The sequence below is a fragment of the Candoia aspera genome, chromosome 2 (assembly GCF_035149785.1).
Source record: "Candoia aspera isolate rCanAsp1 chromosome 2, rCanAsp1.hap2, whole genome shotgun sequence".
Classification (NCBI taxonomy): Eukaryota; Metazoa; Chordata; class Lepidosauria; order Squamata; family Boidae; genus Candoia; species Candoia aspera.
In genome coordinates, this window is record NC_086154.1 from 55,583,079 (window position 1) to 55,602,544 (window position 19,466).

At 37.0% G+C, this 19,466-nt stretch overlaps 1 protein-coding gene across 2 annotated transcripts in view; it reads right to left on the minus strand.

Annotated features, from left to right (window-relative positions):
• Positions 1-954: 954 nt before the first annotated feature.
• The window catches only part of IPPK (inositol-pentakisphosphate 2-kinase), a 31,488-nt gene continuing 12,976 nt past the window's right edge, over positions 955-19,466 (minus strand). The window contains exons 4-14 of one of the 2 annotated variants that reach the window (XM_063291876.1): positions 17,581-17,647; positions 17,298-17,336; positions 14,520-14,632; positions 13,694-13,783; positions 13,260-13,318; positions 12,743-12,815; positions 8,517-8,796; positions 7,169-7,319; positions 5,484-5,586; positions 4,721-4,800; positions 955-1,280 (exon numbers count right to left, since the gene is read on the minus strand). In XM_063291876.1, coding sequence (XP_063147946.1) covers positions 1,055-1,280; positions 4,721-4,800; positions 5,484-5,586; positions 7,169-7,319; positions 8,517-8,796; positions 12,743-12,815; positions 13,260-13,318; positions 13,694-13,783; positions 14,520-14,632; positions 17,298-17,336; positions 17,581-17,647 — 1,281 coding nt within the window. In that variant the 3' untranslated portion in view covers positions 955-1,054. The remainder of the gene's footprint in view (positions 1,281-4,720; positions 4,801-5,483; positions 5,587-7,168; positions 7,320-8,516; positions 8,797-12,742; positions 12,816-13,259; positions 13,319-13,693; positions 13,784-14,519; positions 14,633-17,297; positions 17,337-17,580; positions 17,648-19,466) is intronic. The other variant, XM_063291878.1, reaches the window with a different exon arrangement.

Sequence of the window (19,466 nt, forward strand, 5' to 3'; positions counted from 1 at the left end):
CCAATTACACAGCCAGCATTAGAAAATGTCATGTCAGTGCTGCGCCAAGTCACCCTTATTGCCACTGTGCAGCACAGCAGGGAAAGCCTAAGCCTTCCTCTGCAAAATCTAAGGCATATTTCACTATTTTCTATTTTTGTGTGCAAAGTGTAAAAGATCCTAACAACCCCTGCAAAGAGATAGTGAGAAATGACCCTTTGCAGATAACATTTAATGCCTTAATAATGTTGAGTACAGGTAAAACATCCAATTGCTACCGAACTTGTAAGCCCTAGAAAAACAAACAGCTGCTGTTGAAGGTCTAAAAAGGAGCTAAGCAAAAATGCAGATGGAAAAACTATTACCCAGAGAAAATTCAAGGCATATTTTTAACTTCTCAAGTTGTTTCCACTGAAGCCTCAGAAGGGCTTATGGTACTAGAAAGGATCTAAATATTATTGAGGCATATATAACTAAGAATTGCTGACAACAGTTAATTGCAATAGGAATTGTTTGTTTACAGTTAAATTATACAATTTCTAAAACTGTCTCTAATTTAATAAAGGAGCTAAGTTGCTTTCATTGTTTTTTATCATTATTCAAGAAAGGGGGATTTTTATACATTTAATCTTTTTAATAAGTTTTGAGCAATTCTGAGAACAACTACATATATCACTTTGAAAATAAGAGATAATACATATGCAAGCTGCAGTCTAAGAAGCATTAAGAATCTATTTAGCTCAAGAATTATTTAGAATTTGATTTGATCACCTTATTTATTTTGAACAAGTAATACTCAACAATTCACATATGGTTATAGCTGCATCTAGTGAGGATGCTGGTTTTCTGCATTTGAACAATCAAATTCTCTTCTATGGTTCATAGAATAGTCATTTCATTCAAACTACTTTAATACTACATGTCTCTCTTACAGTAAATGCATTCTTCAAGACGGTCTCAGGGTTTGTATGTGTGTGTGTGTTTCTGAAAGGCATATAAATTGAAAGCACAAATGAAAATAATAAAAAACCAACATAACTTAATTTTCCTCTGTGTTAAATAAATATTTAGCCAGTTACATTTTATGGAGGACTAGTGTACAGTCTTCATTTTCTTTTAAGAGATTTGACATCATTGAGTCATCTTTGGCTTGTGTCCTCTTCAGGTAATAGTTCACTACCTTCTCATCAAGTTTATATTGATGACGAATGCTTTCATATGGCTTCAGGTCTAGATCCAGAACAGAAACTGAAAACGTGAATCTTGACTTTGATGTTAGAACCACTGGCCTCTGTTCAGAGCTGAAATTTAGATAAGAACAATACTTACTATTTGCTGTCCCAGAGGAAAAAATTATCTAACTTTTACTGTTCATCCTCCATATATGAAAACTCTACCTACACCCTAATGGTGACAAGCGACAGCTGATGTTGCATTTTTAAAACATTTGTGGTCTTAAGTAAAATACAGCTTTTCCAGTCCAACATGTGGTGCAAAAAGCATTTGGTTGATCATGATAATCATTTTCCCACTAGTTTTTACCTCTGTTTATTTCAAACTTTCCTAAATTATTATATCACCAGTACTGCTTTGTGAATAAACTACACTGAGAGGTTAGCCATGGGTTTATCTTAAAGTAGCAATTTTCACAAAGCTTGTCACTTACAACCTAGGAATAAAGGAAGGCCGTGCAGAGGAGTTTTCTGGGCATATGCAGGATAAAATCGGATCCGTTCCAAGTTGGATTCCAAGCATGAGGCATGGTCTGTGGAGATGCCTGGGGAGTGTACTTATCCAGTTATTTGGGAACAGTTTGATCTGTTGGGCCCAAAAAAGTGGACAGGGTCCTCCAGACTGTAAATGCCACCACTTGTCAATTAGATCCATGCCCCTCCTGGCTGGTGAAGGCAGCTCGGGAGGTAACACGTGGTTGGGTCCAGGTGATGGTGAATTCATCCTTGGGAGAGGGGGTGTTCCTGGCTGTCTTTAAGGAGGTGCTGGCACAACCCCTCCTCAAGAAACCGTTGCTGGACCCGTACTGGACAATTTCCATCCAGTCTCCCACCTCCCCTTCTTAGGGAAGGTGGTTGAGAAACTGGTGGTGTTGCAGCTCCAGAGGATTCTGGATGAAACGGGTTATCTAGACCCCTTTCAGTCAGGTTTCAGGCCTGGATATGGGACAGAAACAGCATTGGTCACACTTATGGATTATCTCTGGCGGGAGCGGGATGGGGCAGTGCATCCATCCTTGCTTTTCTTGACCTCTCGGCGGCTTTTGACCATGGCATCCTTTTGGGGTGGCTCAGGGAGTTGGGGGTGGGCAGAGTGGTTCTGTGCTGGTTCACCTCCTTCCTCCAGGGCTGGTCCCAGTTGGTGGTGACAGGGAGCGAGAGATCAGCCCCATGACCTCTCCTTTGTGGGGTGCAGAGGGTGACCACCCTCTCTCGGTGCCTGGAGGCTGTGGTGGTCTGGATGGGGAACAACAGGCTTCAGCTGAACCCTGGTAAGACAGAGTGGCCTGTGGGTTGGGGGTTCCTCTGCGTCTGGGAACTTAACATCTTTAGTTCTGGATGGGGTTGCCCCAGACAGACCCAGTGCAGAATCTGGGGGTCCTCCTGGACTCATGACTCCTGCTCAAAGAGCAGGTGGCAGTCATGGCCAGGAGGGCCTTTGCTCAACTTCATGTTGTGCGCCAGTTATGCCCTTTCCTGGATCGGGAGGCCCTCCAGTCACCCATGCCCTAGTCATCTCCCATATAGACTACTGCAATGTGCTCTACGTGGGGCTACCCTTGAAGAGTTTCCGGAAGCTACAGTTGGTCCAGAATGCGGCTGTGCGGGCAATTTTAGGTGCCCCAAGGTTGGCACACGTAACACCTCTGCTGTGAGAGCTGCATTGGGTGCCAGTCTGTTTCTGGGTCCAATTCAAGGTGTTGGTTATCACCTTTAAAGCCCAACATGGCATGGGTCCAGGTTACCTGAGGGACTGTCTCACCCCCATTACATCAACCCGTCCCTCCCAGTCATGGAGAGAGGGCATGTTACGGACCCTGTCCATAAGAGAATGTCAATTGGTGGGGTCCAGGAAGCAGGCCTTCTCTGCAGTGGCTCCCGCCCTTTGGAACACTCTTCCCCCAGAGGTGAGGTAAGCCCCCTCTCTTCTGGCCTTCCAGAAAAAGTTAAAGACCTGGCTCTGCCATCTTGCTTGGGACAGGAAGGGGGGTAGTCAATCCTGGGGGTGGCTAGCACCTTAAAGTGGTCCTCATATATGTATGAATCGAATTAGAATTTTTAACTGCCATCTTGACCCCATTTTATATTTTATTTACCATATTTTGTTTTTATTGTATTTTAATCTTTTAGCTTTATTGTAAACCGCCCAGAGTCCTTCTTTTGGGTAGATGGGCGGTGACAAACTTTGATAAATAAGTTATTCCTGTTCTGTTTCATAAACGTATCTGGATCCTAACCCTAAATAGAGACCTAGACATTATGAACATAGCAATATGCATTGGTATGTACCTTTTAATCTACTATTGAAATTACATCTTGGAACTTCTCATGTTTCTGGAATTAATCATTTCTAAGACTCTTTGGAAAGTAAACTATCTCTGCTACTGTCATACAGGACAGGAAGTATGTCAACTTTCCTACTCATATGTGCTTCCCAAATTTAGCAGTTTGTAAACATAGAATTAACGATTGGACCCTTAAGAAGCAATTTGGCTGCTAGCCACAATTCCAGAGGCATTTCCCACATTTTGAATGACTGGACTTTAAAATTTACCACCAATAATATAAACTAGATTGAAAAAACAAGAACATCTCACTCCTGCCATAAAACACCACCACTGTGAGAGCTGCATTGGCTACTGGTGTGTTCCAAGTATAAAGCTGTACATGGTTCAAGACTCGGGTATTTATGAATCCATCATTTCCAGACAGATTCAGTCCACCCAGTCCAAAGGACAGAGAATACCTACTAAAGGTCCCCACCTCCCATGAAGTTCAGCAGGCAGGGCCATGAAGGCAGGCACTCACTGTGGGTGCTCTTCCCCTCCCAAGGCAAGGGTGGCTCCCCCTCTCATGGCCTTCAGAAAGCTCAACAGGCTTGTCTGTCTCAAAAGGCTCCTGGAGGCTGACTGGTTCTGGTTTTATTGGCTCTGATAAGACAAATGGCTCCATCCTCATGAAAGTTTACTGTGGGGTGTTTATGGCATTTGCACTATTGTTTTACTGCTGCTCTTTTGGTCCATGCTACATTTTCTTTCCCAAGATCACAGGAATGATTGGATGTTAGCAGCTGTTTCAAAACAGAGGCATCACACCCCTTACATTTCCCACTAGAAAAAGCTAAGGGGGAACAAATTTAACAGTCTAGAAGCTTCACAGCATCACTAAAGAGGATCTTTAAGGAGTCCCTTTGCTCCCTGGAGAGAAATTCAACTATCCCTGGAAATGGGAAGTTTGGGAGAGAAGCATTCTATTCTTGTTTTAGAAGCAGTTAATAAATGCTTGCCCTCTTCAAATTTAAGAGACCGACTCACAAACTAAATCTTAACCTGTATGGTTAGTTACTTATTTTCTACATTTTGAGTGTAGGGAATATAGAAGATGGCTAGCTACGTAGGCAATAAGCTACTTCAGCACTATCTGAATGTGTGTGTTGATAGTTTGTAGATAGAGAAAAAAAATAGAAACATTTTTTAACAAAATATTTACATTACATATTTAGATATTACCATTCATCTTGTTGACAAGGTGAAAGCACAATCATGATGGAACAGTCTTTTGCCGTCATTGCAACTCTATACTGCTGAACCTGTAACAGAAATCAAATCTATAGTCATCTCTCAGGCAACAAGAAATCTCTCTCTCTCTCTCTCTCTCTCTCTCACACACACACACACACACACACACACACAGAGCTATTAACCTATTTAAGAGTTTACATGAAAACTACAATTTAAGTTCAGCTAGGAAAAACTGACTAGGTGGAGAAAAAGTGTGGTTTTATATGCAAAGGGTTCTGTATGTCGCTTCCTGTGAATAGAGGTTTATTAAATATATTTGTATCCCAGTTTTACTTGATATTATTTATATCCTCAGAACAGTGCACAATATTTGTAAGTAAATGCAGTAAAAGCTATCCAGAGAACAGGATTAAATTATAAATGAAAATAAAAGTATTACACACAAATACAAAATCAAGAGTACATGCCCAGGTATTGTTTTAATTTCTTCCTCCTTATCATACAGTATTTTGTTGAAGAGAGTAACTGGTATTAGTAGACAGGTGATGGCTTAACTAGGCATCCTGTGTTGTTCCCTACTCCCCAAAGGACAATATATGCTACTAACTATAGTAGTTCCACTATACTACATTTTAATCTTCCTGTGTCTTTAGCAAGACCTTAATGCTTTTGTACATACAATTGTGAATATACAAAATGCACATATATGATTGATTAAAAGAATTGTGGCTGTCTCATCAAAATGAGGTACCTTTGTCAATGCATATGCTACTGTTCCATCATCCTCACTTGAAAGATCTAGTAACTTCTCATAGAATGATTCATTATAAGGCCCATCAATCTGTAACACGTTCCTAAGAAAAAGGAATACATTCAGAAAACAAATCAAGTAAAATGCAGAATCCCAGAATTGAAAGTCAACCAGGTTTCTATACCATGAAAGAACTGCAACAGATTTGTTTCAGTCGCTATTTCCTTAACACAGATCTGACAACCCAAGTATAACAAGCGAGGATGTTGCCCCCTCTAGTGACTGCTGCCTAAAATTACACGAGGCAGTCAAAAAAGCAACATTGCAAAATAAGAACTCTCCAAAATAAATATTTAGCCGTTTGTTTTGCAGTGACAAGTGAGGGTTGCAAAAGGATATTTGCAGTGCCCTCGATAGAGGTTCCTGCCCTGTTATTTTCTAAGGTTCAATGTTCTTACCACCCTGGTACCCCACTTCCCACATTTAATGATAAACTAACATTCTATGCGCACTGAATATCCTCAGATTTCACTAGGCTATTTGGGGGAAAAGAGCCCTCCATCAGATTTCTTTTCCTTAACATATTTCTTCTCCATATTATGCAGTTTCCTTAAGCCAATGCCTCTCCCTGTTTATGAATGTTTTTGGCTCCTCAAAACTGTACAATCTATGACTATTGATACTATAAGCAAAATATGTATTGTGTAAAATGTATGTACCACAGTTCTACTCCAAGAGGTTCAAAATTCTCTTTGAAAAGTATACTTAGGCTACTTTGTTTTTAATCTGTATGCCAGCGGAGTCACTGAGAGTTGGGTGGCCTTATCATTCCAAATAAATAAATAAATTTGCAGCAAATTAGGTGTAATATAATATTTGAACAAAATAAATAAAGTATATAAACAAGGGAGACAAAAATGCAATTTTAAAAAAGTAGAAACATCTTGTACAGTGATGTTTGCTCAATATGGTTTGCTAAGTCACCAATGATTAGAAACAAATATTCTTCCTACATCAGATCCATTATCATTTCCATAAAGTTCAGGCATGTTGCCTATATGATTTGAGCATATAAAAAAATAAAACCTTTATAAAAAGCAATAATTGTTTTCATTCTCCAGTGACTGCATCTGAAGGAAACCAGATAGCCATAATTTTCTTCAAAAATGCAGAAGCCTCCAATCTTAGAATCAATTAGAATTATAAACACTTCTTTGACACTTGTTAAATAAAATTAAAGGAAGGAGACACCCCCTAAAAAAGTTTGCTAATTTTTTTAGTTTTTTCCTGGGGCTAATTTTTTTAGTTTTTTCCTGGGGTTGACTCAGGTGTGTCTGCAAAAAAGCTGTTTTGTGATAGGAACTGATTTCCATTTTTTTCTTTGCCTGTAGAGGAAGAGAAATCAGATCATTATTACAACAAAATACTAGATGTTGAATGATTTCCCAGTTCTAGGGTACAACTTTTAGACTTAACAGGTAAAGTATAGTTGAATACTATATAGTTAGAGATATAGTTGGGTGGTATAGTTTGGGGCCAAATGACAGGTCATACTATCTCTGTAAGTCTAAAGTCATACTCTAGGACAGTGAGGGGTTAAGACACCATTGTTTTTAAGAGGTGCTACATTCATAGGTCTCCTCTGACCATACCAATTTGCTTATCTGAAACCCAATATCACTTACCTCTCTTTGGGAAACTCTTCCAAGTATTGCTCTACTCTGTTGTATAAAGGATAAACACCTTCTACATCCAGTGTATCCAGCATTTGAGCCTGAAGTGTTTTGTAGAGAAGACATCCCTTTGGCAAGCCAGAAGTCTCTACTTTATTTTTAGCTAAAAAGAAGGATAAGTTTCAAACAGCTTTTATAATAGGTATACCAATCTCTCTGATCAATAACACTAGGGGACATAAAAATAGGAGAGAATCTAGGTGTGATCCTCCTACTACACAAACACAGAGTTCAAAAGTGGAACAAAAAAGCCCTGCAATTCAGTGTCTTGCTCTAGTTCGAAAGAAATCTTCAAAAGAAGGAACGGTGACATCAGATTTGTATTGTTCTTTCCCTATATGAGAGGAAGGTCTATGAAAAATCATCCTAAATAGCATATTTTAAAACATGATCTCAGTTTGTTCAGAATTTGTGGAACATGTTCCTAGAAAAATAAAATTTCATTATTTTGTAGGTGTTCAGTTTTTCCTCTGATTATTCAGAAGGAGTAATTAGAAATACAGACTGTTGGCTTTAACTAATTTGTATATGTAGGTATATTTTACACAATGGAATTCTCTCTTTCATATTGCAGTATAGTTTTATTATTAATACAGCATTGTTAACCATAGTTATAAAGCAAATACTCTGGATTGACAGAAACCAATAATTTAAGTGCTTCTGGCTTGGAGAAGTAGATGCTTAGAATACGTTTTATGTTTTCTACACTGGCATATACATTAACTTCTTAAAAAATGATATTTCCTTGATGTTCCAGGTTTATATCACAGTAGTGTGATATAATATAAATTATGTAGTGTTCAATACATAACTCAAAACCTGAGGTAGCAACAAAGAAAAATAGAAGGGAAATCTAACTACAGACAGCACTGGGAGGGTGGGTAGCTTATTTTACAGCCTACAAAATGCAAAAAACATCATTCTTGCAAAAAGGGAATGGGCTTATTCCCATTATATATGTATCAGTAGTTCAGATTAATCATGGGTAACAGACAGACAAACAACTACTAGTAGTTTTTTGCTTGACTTCTCTCTGGAAGGTAGCTCAGCCATCTTAGAGTGATGCTTTTTTTAAAAAAATACAGTTTTTGGGGTCCTAAACCAATGTATACAGGGTGAGGTAAAAGTGTATTACAGTAAAAGTGTATTAAAACTAAAAGCAAAGCACATTTTAGATAGTATATTTTCGGATGCGAAGAGGCCAGAATGACACAGATATCTTGCAACTCAAGGCATTGCCCAATTACTGAAGAGCAGCATCCAATTTCTAGATGACAAATAAAAGCAAGCAAATTCTTACCATTCCTTACTAGCTCTTTACTGAAAGCACTGGCTTCACAATAGCTCCTTCCTTGTGAGCTGGGAACTATCTTCAAATCACCGGCTTTGCAGGTATCTGTATTACTCAGTAGAATTGTTGTTATTACATGGATCAATTCTTTCAGAATTGTCCTTGTACAATAAGGCCCACTGACCAGGCCATTTGAAGGAAAGAAGAAAGGTTTCAGATGGCAAGCAAGTTCATTCAGATCAGAGAGAGAATCCTCATTATCTCTGCAACCATAAATTAGTTCACCATTCTGTAACAGAAAGGAAGTTTAATATATTTAAAATAGTAACAAAAATAATTCAAATTTTAGTACAACTGAGTATCCCAACTGTATCTTCTAGTTATACCCCTGTATTTCATAGGTGAGATGCAGAGAACAGTATGTTGGCTTGCAAGATATTCTCTAAATTAGAAATCCTAGCTTGCACAGAACAGCATGAGTTTATTTTGGGGTAAAACCAGAATTTTCTTGAATGTATGGCATATTGGACCATATGTGAAAAAGCTGACTGGTCCTGTCCTTACCATTAGCAGACTATGCTGCATATGGCATGGGAACAACTATGGCTGATAATCTTGTCTACACCTTTTTTTTCTGAAAGCCTTTCCTGAACAAAGCCATGATGAGCAGTGGAGGTTGATATCTATGGGTGATGACCTGGTACATAGAGAACTGCAACTCAGAATGTAAGAAGAGTCAGTGGTAGAGTACATAAATTAATGAAGGAAACAAAATAAAAAACAGGTAGTTGTGTGTCAGTGAAACTACAAGAAAGGGGAAAGATACAATAGATCTGAATGAAGAAGGTCTGATCTTGGGGAGAAGGATTGATGAATATCATGCACTGAAGTGAAGATATAAGTTTAATTATGAATGAAAATTCTAAAATATATTTCAAAGTATGAATTTCTATCATCAATATTGTTGTGGGTATATGAAAATATAAATTCATAAATGGGTCATAGTGAATGATGGCATCAGTTCTGGGAAAGTTGTACAAAATTCTGAAAGAATGTGGTTTAAGAGAAAAGATTGATTCAATTATTTTTTTAAAAAGACAGAAAATAGTAAAGGATACCTGAGTAATAAAAGGTTCTGAATATGGGCAGATAGTTTCCTAACATTGTCAAGAATAGAACTTGGGGGGGGGGGGGAATAGCATAAAGGGAGAAAAAATGAAAGAAATTAGGTGAACAGAGAACTGCAGGAAGAGAAAGTATGAGACCTGTATGAAAAAGTATTAGAAGACAGATTACTGTCCCAAGAAAATGAATGGCAACAAAATGTAAGAAGAGAGGAAGCTGTTTGGAAGAGAGTGAAAAGAATTAAGTCAGAGTGCTGCAGAAGTATTTGGAGTGATATTTTATGAAAAGGAATGCTTGCTAGAATGATGATTATGTAAGATATTATATAATGGGTATGTACAGAATAGGGTAATTCCAAGAAAAGTAATGAACACCACAAAAGACAGTTAAAATTTTAAAAGAGAAAATGAAGAGTGAAGTTAATTCAGGAATGTGATTAATGAACTTGATGTAGAAATTGAAAGAAAAATTCTATAGAGGAGAAACAGTAAATGTAGGTCTGCAAATCTGGGCAGAAGTATAAAAAATTAATGAGGGACTTGACTGAGAATTACTGCGGGTTACAGAGAATGTTAAGACAGTGCTTCAAGGAGTATGGAGCTAAAAATTAATATATCAAAGACCAAAGAAAATACAGTGAATGATTGAAAGTTATATAAATGGTAATTAAAGCAAGAAGATGAATTTGTATAGCTTACTAAAGGTAAGAAAATGGATGGAGCAATAGTAAGACATGGAAATGCTGGTGCAAAGGAAGCAGATTGTATGGAATTAATGTTTAGTGAACATTAATATTTCTGTATATAAGAGCATCTACCTGCTTCAAAATAGGGAAAAGGGAGTTGTGTATGTCAAAAGAAACTTTAAAACTAAGTTGAAAAAAATGGGAATGCAATTATGTGTAGTAAAACAGTAAGAGAAAAAGTCAAGAGTGGGTTATGAATGTATGTGAATTGAATGCAAAAGTGAGTAACCAGTATAAAAGAAGTATGTTGAAGAAAGAATGAATGAGGATCAAATCTCAAAACATATATATGAAACAAGTGAGGGAAATGGTTGAGAGGTAGGGAAGACTGAGAAAATCCTGGTTAAATAAAGGTGATGAGATCCTCAAAGATAGGTGAGAAATTTAAAGAACAAAAGCCAATATATGACTTGATGTTTGGGCATGGTGGAAGCAAGGATGGATTGCAAGGATAGAAAGGAATGGACAGGTAAAGTGAATTGTGTTAATGTAAACTAGGTTTAGTTAGACTCGTTCTCTTTCTCTTCTTTTCTTCTTTTGCTTACTATTTCTTGCCCTTTTTCTGCACTTTGATAATGTTGCTATCCTGAAAGGGAATACTGTGATGGCTATGTATGTATGTTAGTACAATCTGACTGCATAATAATGCATCTTGCAATTGGAAAGTTAAGACTAAGTCATTCTTAGCTGGAAACTACCTCACCAAGATTTTACTCAGTGATAAACAGCAGATCCCTACATTAAGTACTAGATCATCAAAACAAATTAAATGTAGCAGGAGAAATACAAGATTTGGAAAATGAAAGCAGCAAGCAGAGAGGAGGTTTTAAGACCCTGCCCAGTTTGCTGCTTTCCCCATGTCTCTCTCTTCCCTAATCACAGCAAAGAATAGCTACCACAGCCTCTATATCTTTATTCCTCCAAATAACAGCCTCTTCTTCTTCAATTGTAAATCAGTAAGCCTGGTCTCTCAAATCTAAGTCTCCTGCCAAACAATCTGAGCTCCTTGAGAAAAGGACAATATACAGTTCTTCAAAAAGGATATTTATATCAAACATTAAATTAAAACAATCTTTGTATTTTAACAAAATATTAAATACTGTATATAAATTAAGATATAATTTACAAAAGAGAAGAAATACTTAATTAAGAGCACAATCATCTGAAATCAACCAAAACGGGAATGAAACAACCCTTCTGAATGTGTATGTAGGTCTGCCAACTGGAGATTGCTACCTGCTGAAGATTGCATGCTGGAGATTGCTACCTTGATTTCATCCTGCTTGTGGAAGAGGAGGGAACTGACTGCCAACCAGCAATAATTTGAGCTGAAGTGGAGACTGATGTTCATCAGGCGTTCGTTCACTATCAGATATGAACTACTAGCATAGCTGGTTGAAGAACAGCACAGAAGCTGGGGGACTGAAACTGATCTGGAAGAGGGAAGGAAGGAGAAAGGAGGGTGAAGCAGGGCCCTCCAAACCTTGAAAAAATTGACAGGAGGGAACTGCTCCATCGAAGCAGCAAAGCAGCACTCTATAGATCCCAGCCTTCCACAGCAGGAGTGAAGATAATGGCAGCTAGGCCAGCATATTCAACCCTAATGGGTCACGCAAATGGTCGTGAGGAGCTAGGATCGATTGGGATGAAAAGGGGCTGGTTACACCAGTAATCAGTCTCAGCCCTTGCATTTAAATGCTGGACTTCAAACACTTGAAGTCCATGTAACCACTTGGGTATATGAATCCTTACCAGTTTAAAGGGCCTATGTTATAAGCTATGTTGCATAAGTAAATTAGTTTCTTCCAGCACCTCTTTGTAAAAAATATATATATAAGAAGTCCAGCATCTCTAATCTCTGATGTCTGTGTCTTCTGAAGGATCACAGAAATGCTAACCTGATGTAACTGGTTCCTGCTCAACTTTAATTTGAGACTATCAAAAGGGGGCATACAGACTTCCAAAATGTGTGCTCACTGTAGTTTCTAACTATTGTATGCTTTCTCAAATGAGCTTAATAATTCTCAACCAGATCCATCATTATTTTTTTATATTTCTGTCCAAATTTGCAGACCTACATTCACCGTTCCTTTCCTATAGAATTTCTCTACTTTCAACTTCCAAATCATGTTCATAAAGGACATTCCTGAATTAATTTCAGAAAATAAAAAAAGGAAAATGAGTATTTCAAGTAACATCACTATAGGCAATTTGCCCAGTAGGCAAAGCATTTATTTAAATCATGGAGATGGCAGCTTGGAACTCCAGGAGCTGCTACCTGATTAAGCACTCTAGCACAAAAATACCAAAGTAAAATAGGCAGGATGAGGACAAAAGTTTTGTTGAAAAATTCAGTGCACCTTACCTTAAATATTTTTAAATTATTCTGTGCTTCATATAATAGATTTCTCAAGGCAAAGTGCATTCGCTGTTTATTTCTAAAATATAAAAAATATATATGAATATTTAAGATGAAGTGCAACCAATCAGTCATTAAACTAAACTTGCTCTCTATGATCTATCTGATCTAGTCTCAAACCTAGTTTTATTTCTAACTCTATGACCTTATGACTGGAACTATTCCCACTCTAATCCCCAAGAAACATCATACTTCTACTGAGAAGTCATTTGTAAGACCCACATTTTTTTTCCTGAAAATTGTTCCAACTATTTTTCCTACTGGCACATTACTGGTTTCTTTCCATATTCTTAACAGTGTTTATCATGCAGCTCTGTATTTATTAACAGACTGAAACTTTTCAAGTTAAGAGCATAGTTGTTTGATTTCATATAGACAAAACATTTGGCAGAGCACAACTGTTCAAAAGAATGAATGAATGAATGCTTAATAAAGAAAGAAAATATGAGATATACTTCCTTACCCTGAGAATAGATCTAGAGGACAATATTTACTTAGATGTTTCCACTTTCCTTTTGCTACCTGTTGACAAACAGAACGTATGAGTTTAAGGTCGAGTCCCAAATATACATTCATTGATTTCTCAAACAAATTTGCAGTTAACTCAGTTCTGGAACTGTTCAACATCTCTAGACACTTCCACTAGTGCCTTTTGTCTCCTTGCCCTCCCACTTTAAGAAAGTTTCAATCTCCAACTTTCTCCCTCTTCTCATTTCTCCTAATAAAAGCATTTCCCTCCACTTTCATGACAATATTGATTAGCAAAAACGAAATGTCCCTCAGAACTAAAAAAGGAGTTTTGCCTTATAAATAAGTGATCACATGTGCTATACTCAGATGGAGTATTAATACCATTCTGCAATCCAAAGCTTATAATTCAGTTAAGTTGTACATTACCTTTAGATGCTGGTGCATGCAGTAACGACAAACTTTATATTTTATCTCTTGTGAAACATGGCTGGAAAAGGGGAGAAATCCACATTTTGGCTGCAGGAATAAATGCAGTTTAAAAATTAGGACATCTTCACTTTGTATTTAGAAGTAATACCAACACACACACACACACACACACACACACACCAATATCTAAAAAGGCCTTCAGGATCTTCCAGCCTTTCTACCAGGTCTTCTTATGAAAAGTAATGCAGACTTTCCAGCTCTAATACACACAAAGAGCAGAAGTATTCTCTTACTCTTGTTACAAAACTTCTGATATATCCCCAGAAGTATTGACTTATTTGGCATAAATCTAAATGGCTGTATCACTTTTCACTTGCTCAGATTTCACATTTTAAAATATTCAAACTTACATCATTGCCCCCAAAAAGATGGCTCATTTATTAACGTATTTGATGTCATTAAGGAGAAATACTGGAACAAAATCACTCTAGTAGCATTGTTTGATTCTACCTCCTTTATGAGAGGTGGCCATCAGGATGGGTATAAAAAGTGACCTATGTTATAGTTCTATTCTACATATTTCTGCCTGATTAAAATGGCTTCAAAAGTTTCTATGATTTTAAATAAGTTATAAAATACCATTTCATCTTTTATAGCTACTTCCTCTAATGGAGACACAACATTAATGATAATACATTAAAATATATTTCTACATAGTTTAGATATAGATACATTTAGTCCATTCAGCTAATAATATTAAAGTAGCTTAACAGCTACATGTGAATACTAAGTATGGATTGTATGAAACTCCTGATGTACTCACCTTAATTTCTATACAAAATTTGGGGCGATGTTCAACAAAATGCAGCCTAGTGAGATTAGGAAGGCACAAAGCATAACCACTAAGAGCATCCATGTCTTTATCACAGCGTGATTCTAAAGAAAAAGGAAAAGTAACCGCTTGCACCCATGTTTAATACTGCAAGTTTATGAGTACTACAAGTAAACACAAACAAACACAAAGCCATCGGTTACTTCCTCATGTAGTTAATGCGAATGGCTGTCATGCCCACCCTTCCATTTATACTAACAGAATTGCTCTCTTTAGCTCCATTTTCTATACTCAGTCAAATCCCTACAAGGAATCAGGCTCAAACTACGGATATACAGACATCCGGGCTCATTATATGTATATACAGAATAAAAGCATAATATCTTAACTGAGAGAGATTTTTAGAAAGAATGGCAAATGTCATTCCTCTCTTTCTAGTTCTACAATAACTACAAAGCAATAAACCATTGGCATTCCAGGATTTCTAATCTGAGAAAAAACCCTATGTGGTGTCATTACTAGGTTTTAATGTGGGAAACCCACAGTGAAATCTCTATTTATTATCAAATGAGCACAGACTCATAGTAATTATTGTGGGAATGTAAGTTCTGCTCTAAATTCTTTCAAGGAAGGAAGGGTGGAATACAAACACAGAACATACTATTGTGCTCAACACACAAAACTTTCCATGCTATTCAATACAGGAGACTAATGATTTTGTTATTGCCTTCCCAAAAGGGCCAAAAACAAATTTCAGTCAAATGCATTTCTAAGTAGAATGCAAACTGCATTCTACCCAAAGCATGTTATTACATTTTAAAATGTATGTCTGAAATGTTTCCCAAAAGTAACAGAGGAATGGACTGTGAAGATGGCAGAGTTCGCAGAGATGGCAGAATTGATCTGTTTTATTGGGGATAAAACTAAATACTTTTATAAAAGACTGGAAACCCTTTATGAACTTTTTGCTGAAAATGGAAAAAAAATGAGGGTGACTTTTGGATTTGTAGATTAAAAAGGGCTGAATATGGGATAGAGGGGAACTATGTAACATAATCTTAGAGAGGGAGGAGGGATAGTAATTTCATTTGTTACTGCTACAATGAAGATCGGAAGTTGCTTCTTTAATTTTCTTTTTCTTTTTTCTTCTTTATCTGTATTGTTTTTCATACTTTTTCTTTTATCTTTTCCTGTTTCTTAATTTTTTTTAATGTTTTCATATTTGTCTTTTATTCATGTAAAAATCTTCAATCAAAATTATATATAGTCTTGGGGAAAAAATGAAATGTTTTCCAAAATAATGGGATATGGTTTAGTTCAATTATACAAGCGCACCAACATCTATGCAGCAATCATGCTGAAAAATTCTCTGAAGTAGTTATTTGAAAAATACGAGATCTTAAAATTTACTTTGGACTCTGAATCATGAGATAAAGCTGCATGGTAGATAGGTTAAGTGTCAAAAAGACTTGAATTATCAACCTGTTTCAAAAGTAAATGAGTATCTTCTAATCTACCTTGGGTGATTTGTAAAAACTTAAATGATTAATCAGGTCAGCCTTGATTAATCCTGGGATGGCAGACTAGGAAATCCTATATCTGTAGGCAAGCTGAAAAAAAATTAGCAGAGAGAAGGCAGTGGTAGGTACCAAACAACCAACACGGACATGCTTATTTAATCACCAGCTACCCAGTCAAGTCACAAGAGTCTTTACTTTGGTTTATACTATGCTGGAGGGAAGTATCTATTTAATGTTAAAACAGAAACAAAAACAAATTACCTATGCCATATATAGTGCAAAATACAACTGGGGCCAAAAAGAGATGTGAATTACTCATCCAAGAAATATAATAGTCACAAATAAATTATGCACCATTAACTAAAGAAACTGGGATTTTGACCCAACTGTGAAATATTTAAGCAAGGCCTGTGGGTTTTTTTTTACTATTATTATTTTGCAACCAAATACAAGTTGAACCAGCTTTAGCACCAAAAATATGCCATTATATTGCTACTTTTTTCTCTTTTAAAAGGGCAAGTTATTCTGAAAGAGGAAACGTATTCTTTACCACTTTGATGGCCTAACCTGCTTTTATTGCCCTCACTCATTTTTATTGCCCTGACTAACTTTCCAGAGATACCATCTGAAAACTTTAAAAGAACAGAGGCTTTTAAATTCACAATTATATCCTTATTAAATATTTGTGTCCAAGTTAATCATGTGTTCAACACTCAATACCAAAGGAAAATCCAATTCCAGCATGGAATGGGAACAGCAGAAAAAAAAAGAGAAACCAATATATTCAAGTATCTAGTCAGATATATAGGCCAAGCTACAAAAGCTTTCTCAAGAACCATAAGCAGCAGCTAAGTGTCATTACAGAGGCAAATTCCAAAAATCTAGCTTGAGAACAAAAACTAAATTTGGCATAATTTAATTTGTACTGAATTAAAGTTACAGTAAATATAATTAATGTTATTGCTCCATCTAGCACATTAGAAACTAAAATATATTAGCAATTTTTGGAGGGACTCAAGAGCTGAGTCTTAGAAGATAATACGCAGTTCTGAAATCTCGGTTTATTTACCTCCATCGCAGGAAAAGATTACTGAAGGCAACACCAATGTTTATTTTAATAACTGAACAATTAATTTCACAAACAAGATCTGTTCTTTACACTATGCAATTATATCATTAAAAATCTTTGGGCTAAAGACAAGACAAGAATCATGTGGTTATAATTTACATGAAACTAAATTACCCTTACCAGTGTTCTCACAGGTAGCCATAATCCTTGTATGGAAGACTACAAGGGAATAAAAGGCAATAAGCTAGATTGGGAAATTGGAAAAAAACCTAGAAGACAAGGGCAAACCACTTCTGTACTCTTGCCAAGAAAACTGAATCAACTTGCACAGCAGATGAGTTTAGCTTGAAGATTTTAGCTTCCACGCAATTGTGCAAGGGATCTAACAGACTTTTTAAAGTAGGTTTCAGAAAATACTGTTTCAATTTTATGTTCAAGTAGCTGTACCATTTTAATTTCTTACCTGGCCTCTCTGACTGGATCTTTATGCAAAGCTGTTTCACAAAGTCCAAAGGCAGCTGGACAACTTCCTAAAAAGATTTAACAGATTTTAAAAAAATTTTACTGCACTGATGATTGTTCCCATTGCTAAATGTAGGCTGTATAATAGAGGTAGTCCTCGTTTAGCAACTGCCTCAGATAGCGACCGTTCACAAATACGATGGCAATAAACAGTAGTAAAAAAAAATAGTTTTCTGACCAATGTGTGCACTTACACCCAAATTTTTGCACCTGACAACGCACACCAGAGTGAGAGTAATGCTGGCATTGCTGAATGAGAGAACTTTATCTGAGATGGCAGCAATCAGCGATCTTCGCAGCATCCCTCTCTCTCTGTCATGTGGTTTGCTCAGCCACATGTTGCTTAGCAACCATTTCACCATAACCAATTGCAGTTGCTAAATGAGGACTACTTGTATTACTAACTGCTTTCTTTATATTGTATTGTTTTTAACCAATTGACAGAGAACGGGACAAACGCCATTCACAGTCAGTCATAACTGGAGCTATCTATAAGTCTAGTAAAGTAATTAAGAACCATGTGATAAAATATTTTTACAGAACATAATGACTCCTAATTCCAACTGTTATTATACACTAAACGTAATTGTATCTTTTACTCAACTGCCCCCCATCCCTCGTCACTAAATATTTATGTGGTCACAATTTCAAAGACAAACAAAATTTTAAAAAAATATTTAGCTCCTTAAAGTTTATCAGTGAAGAGCAAGCAGCACTAAATGCATGAATCATCAGAACTCAACATTCCAAATGAAGGACAAGATTAGAGGATGTGACCCACATATTCCACTCCCTTCCCTGGAAGTGGCACAGAAGGTTGTCTTTTTAAACAAATGTGAATTTTAAATATGCTTTCTGTATTTGTTTCCTATTTAACAGTATTTAATAAACAGAGCCCTTTTTGATGAAGGATTGAAGTCAGCTCTATAATAGTGTCAGGAACATTTTCTATATGTTGGATAAAGATGGCTTGTGATCTGATGTCAAAAATGAATTGGAAAAACAAACTGAACTTTAATCTGGAGAAAAAAGAAACATGCTGAGTCAAAGACAGATAAGGAAGTATGGGAGGTTGGGTCAATTTGTGCTCCATGGGGTTATAGCCTCCTTGAAGATTCAGATTTGCGAATCTGATAAGCTCTTGAATTCAGCCCTGAGTCTGGATGTTCAGGTTTTCACCTAGGCCTAATACCAAAAATGTCAGATCTGGCCAGAGGAATCCATGCCTAAATTGCATTATGATTGGGCTACCACAGCATGCATGAAATGGGGCTGCCCACACCGAGGCAGTAGTGAAGCTGTTGCCAAAATGCCACCCAAGGGGGCGGTGAGCGCTCAAAAGAGCAGCCAAACGGACAGCTGCTCTCTCGCTCTCTCACATGGGCAGGTTGGATATATTTCTCTTCGGGACTACAGGCTGGATGATTTCGGAAGGCCGGCCACATCGGACTTGCAGGCTGTAGGTTGCCAACCCCTGTTCTAATGTACTGCATTTTAATATTTTAAAAGTGTTTGTTTGTATTTCTATAGGTTTGTTTCTATTTTACTTGTACTGTGTTAGTAGCTTTGAATGCATGTCTTGGTAGAAAGTGCTGTATAAATGGAAATGAAGATAATGAGGCAAATACATAAGGTTACCCTGTGTCCTAACAGTCAGGAATTAGGCTGAGACGAGGAATAAGTCTCCAGTGTTTTATTACTGCTACGTTAGATAGAAACTCCTAACAAACTGAAGAAGCATGGGAAAAACCCAGACAGATAAACCCCTAAAGTCAAGGAGGGTCTGTTCTGCGTCTCTCTGAATGACTGCTCAACTCCTCACTACGA